Raw genomic sequence first — 17,319 nt, forward strand, 5'->3', positions numbered from 1 at the left:
ACAGTAAATCCAGCGCTACCGTGAGCACAGCACAGCCTGCATGCAGGGAGTCGTACAAACATGACGCGTGAGCACAGCCTGCATGCAGGGAGTCGTACAAACAGGACATGACTCCCTGGCTGTGGCCACAGGTCACTACTCGCAGTTGGGTTGTGGATAAACATGATTGTTCTTACTAACAGTGAGTAGATTGGGATGCCGAAATGGTCTATTGCTATAGAATGAAGCCGCTTGAACGTATTGCTAAACTAATTCTCTTGAACTAAAAAAATTAAAAAATCGAGGTGCAAATTTCAACAGAAATGATAAAAACACCACAGCGCTACAGATTGGGTAGAAGAGGAACCTAATTGACTACCAATATAAAGAGTTTTATTAGAGCAATGAATAGTTTGAGTCTTTTGACAAAGCAGACAATGCATGTTGAAGTACAAGTAACAAAATATAATAATGATAAATGAAGTGTAACATGGAAATTGTGGGCACAAGTTATGCGATCAAGTCCACCAACTAAATGAAGTGGTTTGCTGATCGATTTTCATGAGACAATCATCAAGGAAATTTGTCTCAACAATGATAATGAGCTAGGGAGAACATTAGATATGTGTATTAAAGGGATATAAAGAAATATACGGTTCTCATGTACAGTCATCTGTGGAAGTAAAATAGAGCTCCAAAATCAACAGAGAAGACTACGGAATAAGCTGGCCAGCAGCAAACACAAGCGGAGAAAAACAAAACAATTTAATGTACGACTATTGCCCATCTGAAAAGAGGCAAGGAAACAGAAATTTGACAATCTTCCTAAATAGAATTATATGATAAGTGGAAGGAAATGAACCCGAATGGCCGTGATGCGCGTTCTTCTCGTTCTTTTGTTCACTGTCTAAATAACAGCTTGACAATGGTTTGAAACTAAGAAAAATAATGATAAAGTATGAGAGGGTTCGAAACTACAAGCCCTCACAGGACCATTGCAGTTCAACACAAGATGTCCTCAAACACAAGTCCTGTTCATTCTTACCGTAGGATTGGGAGTAAGCAGGGAGTAAGCAGGAGATTCATTGCAATTTATGACGTGTCTGAATTGATGCCACTTGCCACATTACAAGTCAATTTTCATAACGTTGGTTTCGTTGAGTACGGATAGCACCATGAACAGTGCATACACAAAGTACAGGACGTATGCGTACCATCTATAAACAGCAACACACACACACACATACACCACACACACATACACCACACACACACACACCATTGGACCACTGGACGCCCATCGCCGGAGGCGATGATAGCGATGCTACAGCAGAAGCCATAGCAACTTGTGCTGGGATTGCACCATTCAACAGCTTGCTAGGCTGAAGAATTGACCGCCACTATTCAGCCTGGTCTACACCACACAGCTATGAAGTGGCTTTAACACACACACACACACACACACGATGAACGTAGCTTCTTTTTTTTGTGACAAAACAGTACGTTTATCTTACGAATATTTATCTGAAGGATGGTTTATTCTTTTTCTGGCTTGTAAGATGAGTACAGCTGCACTCTAGCCATGCGTGTACTGTGCACATTGGCGCTCAAAGGATTAAAGCTAGATCAGTGAATAGAAGGATGACTACAGTTGAACCTTTTTATCCAGGTGTCCCACCACCGAACGGTGCCCATATCTCATACATGTCCGTGACTCGGAAGTAAACTACAGCCCTAGTGCACGTGACACACCCTTCTCTACAGTTGGTCTCTCTGATCCAACAATTGGTGCAATCCACCAGCAAGCATGCATGGGCGTACACGAGTCTCGTAGTCTGCTATGTGGGCCGTGATCAGCGAAACAAGCCTTAGCGCTTTCATGAAAGTTGGCGAAAGCGTCAAAATGGAGTGATTCGGTTTGGCAGAAAAATATCGTTATAAGGGTAATATCGTTATAGAGGGTATCGTTATTAGGGTAGATCGACTATATAGGTAACTTGGGCCTGCGCGCATTGCGTAGCCATATGCAAGGAGTCGGACACAAGGCCGGCATAGCTGCTGCTCGTAGAACCCCGTCCGTCAGTACTCTGTTAGGAGGCAATAGAGAGGTTCCGGGGTACGATTTTCCGTGCCAAAATCCGTATGGGCGCTACGGATTTTTTCCAGGCGTGCTCCATACGATTTTTCGGCACGGAGAATCCGTGTGGACTGGCTTTCATACGAACCATGTTTCGTATGGAAATTTTGCGTCATCGGGTGCAGAAAGATTTTTCGCGTACAAATTTTGTACGTGAAACATCGATTTTCCGCGGGAAGTTTTGATTTCGGTACATATTTTCAAAATAAAAAAGGCATAGCGCGGGAATGTGACGTGTTTGCGATCGTAACCTAGGCAATGACGGCAAACACATAAGTTCCGTACTCCGGAACATTTCACTGCTCGAAAACGACGTATAAAAAATCCGTAGCGCCTCTACGGATTTTGGCACGAAAAATCGTACTCCGGAACCTCCCTAATGTTTCCTCAGCCGCTGTCTCGTCGACCGTTGCTTCGTCCACCGCTGCTTCGTCTTCTGCTGCTTCATCGCCGTCCACTGTCTCACGTACTCCGCCTGTGACTAGCCTCGTGTCAAATTCTGACACACTGCATGCAGAGGTCATCTGGACGTTGAACGTTAGCGCGAAGCATTACAGCTTCAAGAGCTGCGACGATAGTGGTGCCATTTTCCGAGCAATGTTCCCTGACAGCCAGATCGCGGCAGCTTTCCAGTCTGGCGAGCGGAAGACCAATTATGTGGCAGTATTTGGTCTAGCTCCGCACTTTCGGAATATGCTCGTGGATAAAGTAAAAAGAGCGTGGAGAGTATGTGGCTATGTTCGATGAATCTCTGAACTTTAACCTGCAGCCAAAGCAGCTGGATGTGCTTGTCCGCTTCTGGAATGGAGATCAGATTTGCTCCAGGTACTATACCTCGCATTTCCTTGGCCATGCCGACGCAGCCACCATCCTTTCCAAGCTGATGGACACATGCACGGATCTGGGCCTGAGTGGAATTCTTCAGCTATCGATGGACGGCCCGAACGTCAACTGGAGCGTTTTTGACAAACTGTCAAAAGAAGTCGAAGTTGAAGCTGGCCATCGTCTACTGAATGTTGGAAGTTGTGGACTTCATGTCCTCCATAACGCGTTCAAGCTCGGGTGTAGCAAGGCTGGCTGGGACATTGAGCATGCCATGTGCTGTTTGCATTGGCTGTTCCACGATGATCCTGCTCGACGAGAAGATTATGTGGAGCTCAGCGGCTCGTCGACATTTCCCCTCAAGTTTTGCGGGCACCGATGGCTTGAGAATGTTCCTGTTGCTGAGCGGCTGCTGGATATCTAGCCTAACGTGGAGAAGTACGTTGCTGGAGCTACTGCTGGCAAGGTGACTACCCCGAAGAATAAGTCCTTCCCAGCCATATCAGCATGTTGCAAAGATCCTCTCTTTCTTGTGAAAGTCGAGGTTTTCTTATCCATTGCGAGGGAACTGCAGCCGTTTCTTCGGAAGTTCCAATGTGATGCTCCAATGTTGCCGTTTGTTGCTTCTGAGTTACATGCTGTCGTCACCAGTCTTGCTGGCCGCTTCCTGAAGGAGACGGTGGTCCGATCACTAAGTACACCGGCGAAGCTGATCAGTGCTGATTTCGCAAACAGCAGCAACCATGTTGATGGCACCAAAATCAGTCTTGGGTTTGCTGCAGACAAGCGGATGACGGAGCTGAAACGAGCTAAGAAGGTCAGCGAGCGAGATCTTCTCGCTATCAGGGTTGACACCAAATTGTTCCTTCTCCATATAATCCAGAAAGTGTTGGAGAAATCCCCTCTTCGGTACCAGCTAGTCCGTACCCTGCAATGGCTTGCTCCAGCCATGATCTGTGGAGACGACACTGCATCTGCGTGCGCCCGTCTGAACATTGCCCTGAAGCTGCTGGTGGATGCTCATGTTGTAGCAGTCAACCGATGTGATGATGTACTTCGTCAGTACAAGGACTTTTGCCGTTCCGCTGCCATGGATGATAGCCTGGTGTCCTTTACTCCTGGAGAGGACCTGCTCGACACCTGCTTGTTTAACGCCTTGGCCGACAAGCCGCAGTACAGTGACCTCTGGCCAGTTGTTCGCAAACTCTTGCTGCTGTCACATCGCCAGGCTTCAGTTGAGCGCGGGTTCTCCATCAACAAGGAGGTTACGGTGGAGAATCAAGCTGAGCACTCCCTGACAGCTCCCAGGTTGACCTCCGACCATTTGAACAGTGTTGGCGGCGTTCGGAAGGGTGTCCTGTCGAAGGAGCTCTTGACATCAGCTAGCTTGGCTCGCCGGCACTACCAGGCATATCTCGAGGAGGAGCGTGCCAAGGCTGCAGCAACAACTAGGTCGTCCAAGCGCAAGGCGCAAGAGGAGGAGCTGGGAGAATTGTCCGCCAAACGTCTACGGACTTCAAAGAGCATTGCAGCTCTGTAAAGTCAGCCGATGACGCCGCTGTTGAAGCTGAGTCGTCCCGTAAGATGCAGCTCCTGGCCGAATGGAATGCACTGCGTCGTGCTGCAAGTGAGAAGGAAGGTGAGCTGGCTGCACTGGATGCGCAGATTTCTGCAATGCAGGAAGCCCTCAAGCAGTGAGTGGACCTTGCAGTCTGAATTCACTCCTGTTTTTGTTCACTGTTGTGTTCATGGTTTACTGTTTTGTTTTCTAATTCTCTTCTCCCACTGTCTGAGGCATCCACCGACTTTAGATTCTGATTTATTTTCCTCTTTAATTGCTGGCAGCTGCGCCGGTGTTTTGTTTCCGTTTATATTCAAACTAAGTGTTCTGTTCAGATCATCTTCTGCTATGGTCATTATCTGGTGTAGCTGTCCTGCACGGTTTAGTGAGTATCATTATGCACTTGCGTCGTCCGGATTTATTTTCGCCTGTTCGGACAGTGTGGTTTTAGCTGGTGCGCATTCTTTGGCTTGTGTTTTATCTGCAGTAGCTGTCTTGCACGGTTTATATATTAATAATAGTGTCTAAGTGTTTAAACAATCGACCCCTACCTGAAACCATATTAGCTACATGTATATAAGTGTGTGTTTTAGTTATTACATTTTTATGTGACGGCGTTCCACTGATGAAAGTCCCAAGAAAACGTTATGGAACTTAACTTTCTTCATTTTTGCTGTTGTTATGAGTGCACAACTTATCTTATTTTAAAAATATTGCCACTTTAATGTCTAAGTGGGCGTACATTTGTGTCGTCCGGAATTATTTTCGCCTGTTCTTCGGACAGTGTGAACCGTTTCAGCTTGTGCGCGTTCTTTGGCTTGTGGTTTGGTCATGGAAAAGTTTGTAAAAAGTTTTGGAAAAATTATTGAATGTTCACTGGTTTGAGGGAAAGACACAAACGGGAAAAGTCTGAAGAAAAAATTGACTGTCACCACCAGGACTCAAGGTGATTTTCCTGTGCGAACCCTGACCGAGGCTCCTATTAGTATTTCTACTGTATTTCTTTCTAACAAAGCCACAAAAAAGGTACCTTGGAGGTGAGAACTTGGTGAAGACAAACACTCCGAGACTCATCACAAGACTGAGACCGAGGAAGATCCAGGATAGTTTAACCTGCACAACAACAATTTTTTTGAATAAAGAATTTAAAAAAAAAACAAAAAAACAACAACAACAACAACAACAACAACAACAACAACCAAGACAACAATGACCACCACCACAACAGCAGTGACAGCAAAACAAAAGCGAAGGTTTGGTAGAAAATCACGATTTGAACCGGGAGTGTGAATCACTCATTGCTGACCACCTGCACCTGCATTCCTCTCCTCCATCATTCTCTTCATCTCGCAATTGCTGTTGCTGCGTACGCTTCTTCACCAATGCGCAGTCAGGTGAGGAATAATCGCCTCATCAATGCAGTGGGGACTGATGAAACGCATAGGAACAATGGTAGCAGCAAGATGATCCTACTTCCTCCGCTAACAAAAACTTCGTGATGGATTTTGATGGATATGAAAACGCTTAGAACAGGTCAAGAACAGTTTGTATCGACTGCAAATCACTGGACGAAGGTGATTCAGCCTATGTACAGCGTCTTTACAAGAGAAACTGTTGGCGGAATGAGCAGAGAGTTCAGTTTGCGTTGCTTTTGCTCGACTCATTTTTGACCTGCGTCGCTGTCGTCATCTGCTGCACGCGAGTCGTCATCTTTCTCGAGTCGTTGTTCAGCTCGTTTCAGCCGCTTGCCTCGGCTTCTTTGATCACACTCCGCTGACCTTGATGTCGCCGTCGTTCAAGTAAGTTGGCCTTCAAGCTGCGTGATCCGCCGCGATGGCGTTTCCACCAGGGAATCGTGAAAAATATTTTACGACTCCCTGGTTTCATCTTTGCTCTCCAGAACTCCGCGAAACGAGGAGTAAAGGCACAGCCAAACTGATTCCATTTTCTCTAATGGATACTCCTGCCAGCACTGAACGGCAGCGGCTAGCAAGTCCAGTCGACTTTCTTTAGCCATGAGACTCGCATCGGACTGCAGACTTCTGAAAGAATGCATGGTGATCAGCATGCGAATCTGGGCTCTGCGCAGGTTGAACAAGAACTTGAGTTCAGAATTATTTTCATTGAGCCGTGGGATCGGGGCAGCTCCTTGTTCACTCGCTCATTGTGTGGGCTCGCTGCTCCGTTTTATCGCTCTCCAACTTACTTAGTGCTAAAGTGGTAGAGAGGCCAAGCAGCGCAATATCCCCTCGGAGAAGTGGTATACCGTATTTCAGTTTCGCTCGCCATGACTGTCATCCCCTATGTTTCCACAGCGCAACCATCGATTCCACTCGACTTGTTGTGAAAGGTCGCTTTCCTTGCATCGTACCTCTTTCATGGCATGCCAGGGAAGGCCAAGAAAGTGATTGCGACTTATTTCACGGCAGTTTGTGCCCAAATCAGCCCCTCAAAAATCCATCAGGAAGTTTTGTTAACGGAGGAAGTAGATTAAAACAATAGGGACACCAGCCAGGGTCAACCCGTGGACAAGAAACTTTTTTTTAAAGGGGGACCGAGAGCGACACCCCACAACTATTTACAATCACTACTTGGCTAAAAAAACTAAAATGCTGGTGCTGTGGACTAGGGACTAGCCAGGGATAGTAGCCAGGGACAGTAGCCAGGGATAGTAGCCAGGCTGTAGGTATTTCCTCTTCAATTTCAGACTGGCCTGGCCTGGCAGGGTTCTTGGCGGAGCTGATCTAGGAGCTGGGTCCGTGGAACCGGGCATTATTCATCTTAGAATCAACTGCCAGTGCACAATTCCACTACTGTACAGCTGGTGAGATTCAGGCTCATAGAGCACGGTGCCTGGCCAGTGCGGGCGAGAGTTACTCATACATGTAAACAAGGCCCTGATCTAAATAGCAAGCTACACTCAGAGAGAGAGAGAGAGACAGAGAGAGAGAGAGAGAGAGAGAGAGAGAGAGAGAGAGAGAGAGAGAGAGAGAGAGAGAGAGAGAGAGAGAGAGAGAGAGAGAGAGAGAGAGAGAGAGAGGAGGGAGAGGGAGAGGGAGGGAGGGAGAGGGAGGGAGAGGGAGAGGGAGAGAGAGGGAGAGCGAGAGAGAGAGAGAGAGTAGCAAGCTACACATACACAGCACTAGCAAGTAAAGGTAAAAGCAAGTAAGAGTAAAGCTGAGCTTTCACCTCAGCACCCGCAGGTGACAGGGGTGGTGAGTCAGTCAGGCAAGAAAACACAGTGGGGGCTGCTTACCTTTGCAAACTTGGGGTCATTTATTTTGAATTCGAACGGCTTTGGCCAGTGGCTTGCGCAATAGGCCTATAGACACAGTGACAACACACCAGTACAACACAGAGAACACGTTATACTTTGTACAGCTCATGCAGAACCCAATTCAAGATTTCAGTTTCCAGAAACAATAGCGGGAAAATTGCTTGCTTCCTTATCATCCGATACATACTGTAAAATTTAGATGAAAACAAGTTAGTCCAGCACGGCTAAAGACATGGCGATGCCAGGATGCTACAGAGGCTGAACTAAACACACACGAGCAAATTCAAACCGTCCACAGGGAAGTGCTGGCGAATGGCAGTGCAGTTGAGCTGCAGTAGAACAATGGACCCGCTCCTAAATTGGGTGCAGGGGATTGGGAGTATGAACACTACGTTTGTGATGCGACGTTTAAATAAAAGTACAGCAACAACAACAACAACAACAACAACAGCAGCAGCAGCAGCAACAACAACTATACTAGTTGTCTATAGGATGCTGTACATCACATACTAGTAGTGCACGAGTCGTCAACCGAGTCCAACGTAATTATTTCAATATGAACACATTAACCGCTTGCAAGACACCAACGCCATCATATTTAGGGCTTTTTGCCGGAGAACAGCGGCATGCAAATGCATCTGTACATCCGCACACAGCTGGCCCCAGTATGGTGTGCGCACAGAAACCCTTGCTTAAAACACATTAGTGTGCTCTCTACCATGCCACTCTACAGTAGAGAATGTAATGGTGGCTGCCTAAAGCCTAGTTCACATTCGACGGGGCGCGACGGGACGCGACGTAAGGATCGACGGGAAGCGACGGGACGGTCTGACAGCGTCCAATGTGAACACCAGGAACGGGAACGCAACCGTACTACCGTACAGATCGGGAAGCGACGGGAAGAGTTGGATCGATCCAACTTTTCATACCGTAGACGGGGACGCAAGCGTACAAAACGGCTGCAATTCGAGTGTAAACAGGAGACGGCGTCGTGCGCCAACTACTCCCGATTCGTACTTGGATATTTTTAGCATTTCGGACACTGCGCTTCCCATGATAACTCACAGAATGGCTAGCACGACTTGAGTTGAATTTTAGCAACATAAGATCTCCCAGTGACCAGATGGGTAGACAACATTAGGAATGACCTTTTACTTCTCAATATGTCTCTTTTGGAAGCGGAGCAACTTGCCTCAGACAGAACGCACTGGCTCGACGTTGTCGACAGATGCATGACCCTCATTTGATTTTTCATATGAGCTATATGCGTGCTGTATTATTATTATTAAGATCTCATGTCACTTATTGTATTTAGGGATAGTTCAGAAGCGTGACAGACGAACTATTCTATCATTTCCTGGGGCTATTATTTGAATGCCACAACTTTCAGGGCTAATTTTTTGATCTTCATGAAAAACTGGTATTGTGAAATTGGTTCCGCTTCTTTCAAGAAGAAATAATTGAAAAGAAGTCCCGAAAAACGAGAAATTAGGTCCGAAAGTCACCCCGTCACGGACCGTGCCTTATGACTCGCGCCGTTCGACGTTGAACGTCGCAACGACTGCTGCATGTCGTGTCGTACGAATCGTACAGGATTTTACAGCTCACCCCAGCCCTCCCGACAAGCCCTTACGTCCCGTACCGTCGGCGTTGCGTCGAATGTGAACTAGGCTTAAATGGAAGGAACCTTTCTACGATAAACCTGAAGGTCGAAGAAGGGAGTGCAACCTACAATTGAGTATGCCTTAATAGCCATGTGAACACACTGAAGTTAACGATGCAACTTATAATTGGATGCAGCTTGTAATGGGGAATAAGGTGGATACAGTGCAGCTCATGTACATCGTATCCCAATCAGTATCCTACCGTCAGCGAGATACCCAGGCCCAGAACATCGTTGAGAAGAGGTGATCCAAAGCAAGACGACACACCCATGGCCGGTGTTTTACGCGCTACAGTAGTATCAGCCACCAAGTCACCGACGGAGTTGCCAATGGCGAGCACAGTTAGTCCCAGGATAGCTGAAGCCAAGAACGCACGCACGCACGCACGCACGCACACACACACACACACACACACATATGCATACGAGTACAACAAGGTTTCAACATACTTATACACTGTGACCTGTACGGGACACACACTTTATCTATTTCAAGCATAAGTGTGAAGACAAAGTCTGCTAACTTTTATGCACCTTATTGCAGTGATTGTCGCTACAGAACAGGTTGAACTACCGTATTATCTCCATTACAAGCCCCGGGCTTATACTTTCCCAACCAATCCGGACCCTGGGCCTATATTAGAGACTGGGCTTCTACTGGAAACAAGGTAAGCCTATAATTTTTCATCCATCTGGTACATGTACATGTATGTTGGTCAATATTTTTTGTTATTCCAGCAGCAGTGCTGCACAAAGTATCCCACCAGGCACCATGAATGGTAGTTTTGTACTTCCTGGTATACTGAGTCTGTACTTTTTATCAAGGGGATCACGGACTTGCGCTACAATGTGCGTATGTGATACCGTGTGACATCAAACATGAATGGACATGATCCACATAGTTCTCCATTAAGCCCTCTGCATATATTGGAGGCTGGGCTTGTATATCTTCGAAGCCCTCTTGGAGTGCGCTTATAGTAGAGACTGGGCTTCTACAAGAGACTGGGCTTGTAATAGAGATAATGCGGTATGTCACACGGGAGAAATGTCAGACAAGGCATTGTTATACACCAGTGCTGCACATACCTGTATCAACTCCCATGACAAGGCCGAACGTTTCCAGCAGTGCCACAACTTCATTTGCCTCGATGTTCATCCAAGCGACGGACATGATAAAGGCAAAGAAAGCCAGGTAGGCTTGGAAGAACCCACCCATGACTTTGACTCTCAATGACCAGAAGAAGGTCATGACAGTGAGCGCAATGCCTGTTTGGGTTGTTAGAATAGACAACACGGGAGTTTGGTAGAGAAGAATTAGATGTATAGAAACTAGGTAATAGAAGCATTTCATCTGCGGACAGTGCACACGCTAGATGTTTCAACCATCCTAGGTCACCTCAGCGAAGATCAAAGTGACTGGGCAAACTGACCGCAATGAAGTCAAGTAGCAGATACATGCACCGCAATACACCTTCAAGCCGATGCGCCCGTTGGCGACAGACCCAACACCACATGGCATACGTGCACCCACCAACCGAACTAACTCAAACGCATGCACGCACGCACACACACAAAGAACAGAAACGAGGGATATCATTCTGTAAAGGGAACTCACCAAATATCAGCACAAGTCCGTACACTGGGAAGCATGCAGACTGGCAGCCATCTGCATCTGTACCGTTACTGGTGTCATTAGGGTTGTGGTGTGAAAAGCTAACATCCATAGTCATCCCTCCAAAGCCTTCTGCTGCTATAACGAGCACAATTGCAGCAGGAAGAGGGAAGGCAACTGCGAAAGCTCGGCGCTGCCAATTCCAGCGCTCGTCCTGAAAACACAAAACGGTGAAAATGAACAAGTTTGAGTTTAATAATAATAACCCCTAAAAAGGTGAAGCACATACTACTAACACATGGTCTGGCTAGCATGATGGCTGATTGCTTGCCCATGTGCTTTCTCATAGTCAGCGGTCGAGCAACGTCGCCGAAGGGCCACATGCCTACTGGCAACGGTACACGGCCGATGGCTTTTCACGCGGGCATGCAATTAGCCATCACATATGACGTTCCATGTGTGTAATATGGGTGTAGTACTATAGCTCATACATGTCACATGCCTGCTGCTAGGTCGTGGCTAGCATTTGGCCAATCAGAGGAGTGCCGCAGACTTCCTCTTGCCTCCTTCTGGTAACCGTCGGTCGTGCAACATAGCCTACAGGCTTGTTATGTTGCACGACCTCAGGCCACGCACTTGGGCATGAATCGGCCATCCTGCCTTGACGACAGGCAAGCGCCATCTATGAACAAAACCATTATTACAGAGGAGGGGAAAGAGATACAGTGTACCACCCTACTCAATATTGTTCCGTGATACAATAGTACCTGGGCCGTGGTACTGCAACCGTGGACATCAACATGTGATACAATAGTACCTGAGCCGTGGTACTGCAACCGTGGACATCAACATGTGATACAATAGTACCTGAGCCGTGGTACTGCAACCGTGGACATCAACATGTGATACAATAGTACCTGAGCCGTGGTACTGCAACCGTGGACATCAACATGTGATACAATAGTACCTGAGCCGTGGTACTGCAACCGTGGACATCAACATGTGATACAAATTTTTTTTTTTTTTTTTAAGGGGTAACGGCCTCTTTTACGGGCAAAATAAAGTCATGTAGACGTGAAAAAATTGAGATACCATGAAAGTTAAAATAGAATTTTATTCAAGTACAATACATTGGGAAACTCCAAGAAATTCCACGTAAAACAGACGGAATTCAGTTTTCAATGGCCGATGCCTACCCCAGCACCATCCTGCGTCGACAGGCCTGTCAGGCGCCTTCTAGACCCGCGTAGCCGGAGGTCGACTGCATGGATCACTGCAAATTGGCTGCGAAATCGCACCCAAGCCATGATGATTGAAAATGGCTTGTCCCACTTGAGGGCGAGGCGACCAGCTTCTGACAATAGTACCTGAGCCGTGGTACTGCAACCGTGGACATCAACATGTGATACAATAGTACCTGAGCCGTGGACATCAACATGTGATACAATAGTACCCGAGCCGTGGTACTGCAACCGTGGACATCAACATGTGATACAATAGTACCTGAGCCGTGGTACTGCAACCGTGGACATCAACATGTGATACAATAGTACCTGAGCCGTGGTACTGCAACCGTGGACATCAACATGTGATACAATAGTGCCTGAGCAGGGTAACCGAAATAGCTGCGACAACTGGTGTGGTATCAGCTTGCTAAATGTTGTGGGTAAACTGTTTTCCAACATGCTCCAAGACCGTCTTGAGCCGCTTGCAGAGGACTGGCTAGTGGCTACCCAAGTCCAAGTGCGGCTTTCGGAAGGGCAGGGGTTGCATCGATATGATCTTTGCTGCACGCCAAGTACTTGAGAAAGCCACCGGTCATCAGTCTGATCTATATGTCTTGTTTGTGTATTTCTGCAAGGCGTACAACGCGGTCCCTCACAGCGCTTTGGCTGATTCTGCCTCCGCGCATGTTTCAGGTGATCCGGTCTCTCCACAAAGGTATGATGGCTTCTGTTTGCGTGGGTAGTGGCTAGTCTGACAGCCTCAAGGTAGAGAATGATCTATGCCAGGGCTGATCAACATCAACAGTTCCTAGTTTCCCGATGAAACTCGTCTTGCCAAAGCATAGAGGGCGCTTGGAAGCCTCCTCCAGCCAATATTCCGGAACTTAGGTCTATCACTTGGAATACTGAAAAAACGGGTAATTTTAGCGACGGTGATATTTTAGCGACTCTAGCGAAAGGAGTGTTTTCGCTAAAGGCTTGCCACGCCCATCGACATCTTGCATGTACGGTGTAGTACTAGTCATCCTTCTTTTTAACCCTTATCCGACCGGCCAGTCAAAAATCGACGACTATCCGTCGATGACTTTAACAAGCTGTAACTCACTTACTGTATAGCAGGAAATTTTCGGACGGAATTATTTTCGGACAAAGCCGAATTTCGACATTTCGTACGGATTTTATTTTCGTACAGTGGTGCATGCTAAATGCACTTGTTTGCTTGCGGTACGCATGTATAGTGTACATAACTTCACAGGAACAAATTTTAGTACGGAATTAATTTTAGTACAAAAGAGGGCGTGTACGAAATCGTACGAAAATAAATTCCGTCCGAAAATTTCCTGCTATACAGTATTTTTGATTGAATCTGCACCATTTTGGTCTCAAAAGAAGCTGGAAAGACCCACCATTCATTTGCAAAAGACCGGAGTGTCTTAGCATCTTTCAAAGAGAAGTTATAAGTCTCTGAGTGAGGTCTGTTTTCACACCGCGTACGAAACAAGTTTTCAAATGGTGTAACTTTAGCAATGATTATATTGCCCTCCTAAAACTTTGCCTGGATGCTTCCCCAATGGTATTTTCAAAATGTGTTAGCATGAAAGTACAAAATTAAGACTACAAATAGTCCACATGTCGATGAGCCGTACTTCTCTTCAAAAAATGGAATTGGAGATGGATTTTTGTTCCTCTTACAAATGAAGGCTAGAAACTGTTTCTAGAGAACTCCTCATGGCTCAAGCTTTCCAAAAAGCTCAAGTTTGCCAATATCACCCAAGGGAAGCTAAAGTTATCAACAAAATGAGTCGCGGCGTCTCGCTTGGCCTGAGAATTTGTCCACTTTGACGGTCGGATAAGGGTTAAACTCTGAAACTCGGATAGCTAAAATATTTCATCGCGAATTGGTCCAGATTCAGAAAACGCTAAGACCGCGGTCACATCAGGCGTGATTCAGCCATTCAGCGGAAAAAGCGCTTTTTGACGGTATCGTTGCTACAGAAACGGCAGAATTTTCGGCTTCAGCCGTTCTCAGCAGCCAGCCGTTTTCGAAGCGCTGAATGGAGCACTGAATGGATTCAGCCACTTTCAGCCATTCTGGCGCAGTGGCGGGAAAAACAAACTCGTGCAAATCCAAAACGCATCTTGCCATCGATGCATCGTGTTCTGAAATATTCCGGCTTTCGGTGTTTGTTTCGTTGTTGGTCCAACTTCTCTCATTGCCTGCTGTCTGTTATTATCCTCATCTTTCCTTGTGCGCTTTCTACGAGACATGATTTGGTTCAGCAGCATCAGACAAGGGAGACTATTCTGCAAGAGAAGCATGTGCACCATATCGCCGCGTGCAGAGCCAGATGCAGACAACGGCACAGAGTCTAGTTTCAGGATCCATGACTGCACTACAAGCTCAAACCTCCCTCAATCTTTCAAACAAGCACCCTGATTCCAATGTGCCAATGAAGCTGCTCTCCCAGTACAGTACCAAAAACTCTGCTGATTGCCACGTACATGTTCAACAGAAAATCAAATTCAAAAATGAGCACGAAGAAAATCTCTACACACAGTCTACAGCACGCAAAAAATCCAGCGGGTCTCATGGGTCGATGTGACCAATCGCTTCATTCAGCACACGCCATTTTCAGTGCAAGCTGGAAACGGCTTGCTAGGTGTGACCGCGGCTTAAACACTTCACCCGCTAAAATTAGCCGTTCTACAGTATGACATCATGTCTACCAGGAAGGGGGGGGGGGGGGCATCGCTATGAGGGTATCTACTTATATACAGACTTTTGGGCGTATGCAGACTAGATCCTCATTTCATCTTACACAAGGTGGTATGCTTAGCCAGCGTAGCCATGAGAACGGGTACTCCACGACGAACTGAATCTTTGCTCCAATGTGTCCTTTGGCCGGCTGTGCAAAATAATTCAGAGAAGGAAGAAAGACATCCGGCATTTCGTAATGGTGTAAAGTCAGCTAAATGACTGCATAGTGAAACCGCTGTCTCCAAGGTGCCTATTCGTATATGCAGATCCCAATAAAAAGGCTATAGTGGGTATGTTCCCTATAGCAGGGTTGGTTCTCCATACACATCTGTGCAGCCTATGGACCCTGAACAATCTGGACATGCATGCTTTGCTGGAGTACAGACATGCAAGGGGATGTGCCGTAGGTTCAAGCCAGGGAGTAGTAAAATTTAAATACCTACTCCCTGGTTCAAACTTCAAACACAGGCAAGTAAGAGATCAATGGTGGTCTGCTGGTCTGATCAGGAGTGGCTAGAAGTAAAACATGTTGTCCAAAGCAAAGTCTCAGATACATTTACCCAATATGGATAGGTCACGCTGGGAGTTGCAAGCTTATTTTACACAACAATTAGACAGCTACTTCAAATACATGTACATGTATAAACAAACACATGCATCATACATTGTAGCTCCGCAATGTTATAATTGTACTACCGGTACCCGTGAGCTCCCTGGCATAGAAATAGCACATTGTAGATCTTAAGTGATGGCAAATTTCTAACCCAAGTGAGGCCAGGCAATTCGTTTGGATCAAGTTCATCTTCCTCTTCACGATCGTCTTGGTCCTGGTGACGGCAATCAGCAGAGACAGCAGCAAGGCAATGTGTGTTGGGGCAGAGCAACACTCACAGTAACACAATGTGTTGGGGCAGTGCAACACTCGCAGCAAGACAATGTGTTGGGGCAGTGACACTCGCAGTAACCCAATGTGTTAGGGCAGCAACACTCGCAGCAAGACAATGTGTTCAATCGCAGCAACTGCAATGCGTACTATCATTTCTACACATCACTGTGTGCGTAGATGAACTCAAGGCCTTTCACTCTTGTCGCAACGATCAAGTGTGTTATGAACTGCTATATTAGGTGCCTTATGACTCTTGTGTCACACTGTATGTTGCTATGCATGCTGTGTACACGCTCACCCATATGCGCGCGCCTCTGCTTTATGTGTACACCTCTCATGCTGTGCATGTGTCTAGCCACGTGCGTAGCTGCACTCCTTTCTCAGATTGCATGCCCGTCTTTCTGTACTTCAGTAGTTGAGTCGATCCTTTAGTTCAGTGTGCTTCAGTCTGGTTCTGATTACTTACTTCTAACTTCTATGTCTCTTCCAATTCTCTTGTAAATAATTCATTCCCTAATCCGAAGTGTTGCGTTAGTGCTGGCTGGTCGAACGTGGGTTCCACTACAACTGGTGCCGAAACCCGGGACGTGTGTGTTGTATTGACGAGTGCAAACCCTGCCACGCCAGCGAGATGTCGCTCAAGTTTGACAACTTCCTCCAGCCGTTCCGTGGGAACGGGGACGATTTCGGACGTTTTTGGGATAAGTTTCTGGTGCTTGCAAACATACAAGGTTGGGACACGGACGACAAGAAAGTGAAGAATTTTCCGTTGTTCCTGACGGATGACGCGTTTCTTGTATTTTCACGGATGCCGGCAAGCGATCAGAAAGACAAAGATAAAGTCTTGGCGAAAATGGGACTGTCGTTCACTCTGACGAAGGCGCAGGCGTACGCCAGATTCACCTCACGGACGATGCGCGTGGATGAGTCCCCCGACGCCTACGTTGCCGATTTGCAGCGACTGAGTACTATGGCGGGGCACAAGGCTGATGACGACAAGGACCCGATGATCATAGAGCAGCTGATCAAGGGACTGCCGGTAGAGTTTGCCCGAGAGCTAAGACTTACGATGGCGGGCAAAGAGTTGAGTGTGACGGGATGCCTGGACGTGGTACGGGCGTTGAAGGCTGCGACCTCGGACCACTTGACACGAGTGCGTGGCGATGTTGTTGTGGCAGCTGCCACCACGGATGAGCAGGCATGTTTCAACTGTGGCGGAGTTGGCCACATGGCGCGGCAGTGCCCGAAAGCGAAGAAATCTGGTCGCAAGAGTGGTGCTGGTAAAGGAACGCGCGGCGAGCGTACTGGCCCTCGAACCTGTTACTTCTGTGACAAGCCAGGTCACATGAAGAGTGACTGTCCGGAGCGTAAAGCCTGGCAAGAGCGGAAATCGTCTGG

The 17,319-nt window shown here is 47.1% G+C and overlaps 1 protein-coding gene across 1 annotated transcript in view; it reads right to left on the bottom strand.

Moving 5' to 3' along the window:
- Positions 1-150: 150 nt before the first annotated feature.
- Positions 151-17,319, bottom strand: part of LOC135825140 (putative sodium/calcium exchanger 7) — a 36,391-nt gene continuing 19,222 nt past the window's right edge. Inside the window, exons 13-20 of the mRNA XM_065337898.1 lie at positions 15,800-15,862; positions 15,097-15,183; positions 11,055-11,265; positions 10,526-10,705; positions 9,643-9,797; positions 7,756-7,821; positions 5,530-5,612; positions 151-1,196 (exon numbers count right to left, since the gene is read on the bottom strand). Of these exons, the coding sequence (XP_065193970.1) occupies positions 1,106-1,196; positions 5,530-5,612; positions 7,756-7,821; positions 9,643-9,797; positions 10,526-10,705; positions 11,055-11,265; positions 15,097-15,183; positions 15,800-15,862 (936 nt within the window). The 3' untranslated portion in view covers positions 151-1,105. The remainder of the gene's footprint in view (positions 1,197-5,529; positions 5,613-7,755; positions 7,822-9,642; positions 9,798-10,525; positions 10,706-11,054; positions 11,266-15,096; positions 15,184-15,799; positions 15,863-17,319) is intronic.

This window comes from Sycon ciliatum, chromosome 1 (assembly GCF_964019385.1).
Source record: "Sycon ciliatum chromosome 1, ocSycCili1.1, whole genome shotgun sequence".
NCBI lineage: Eukaryota > Metazoa > Porifera > Calcarea > Leucosolenida > Sycettidae > Sycon > Sycon ciliatum.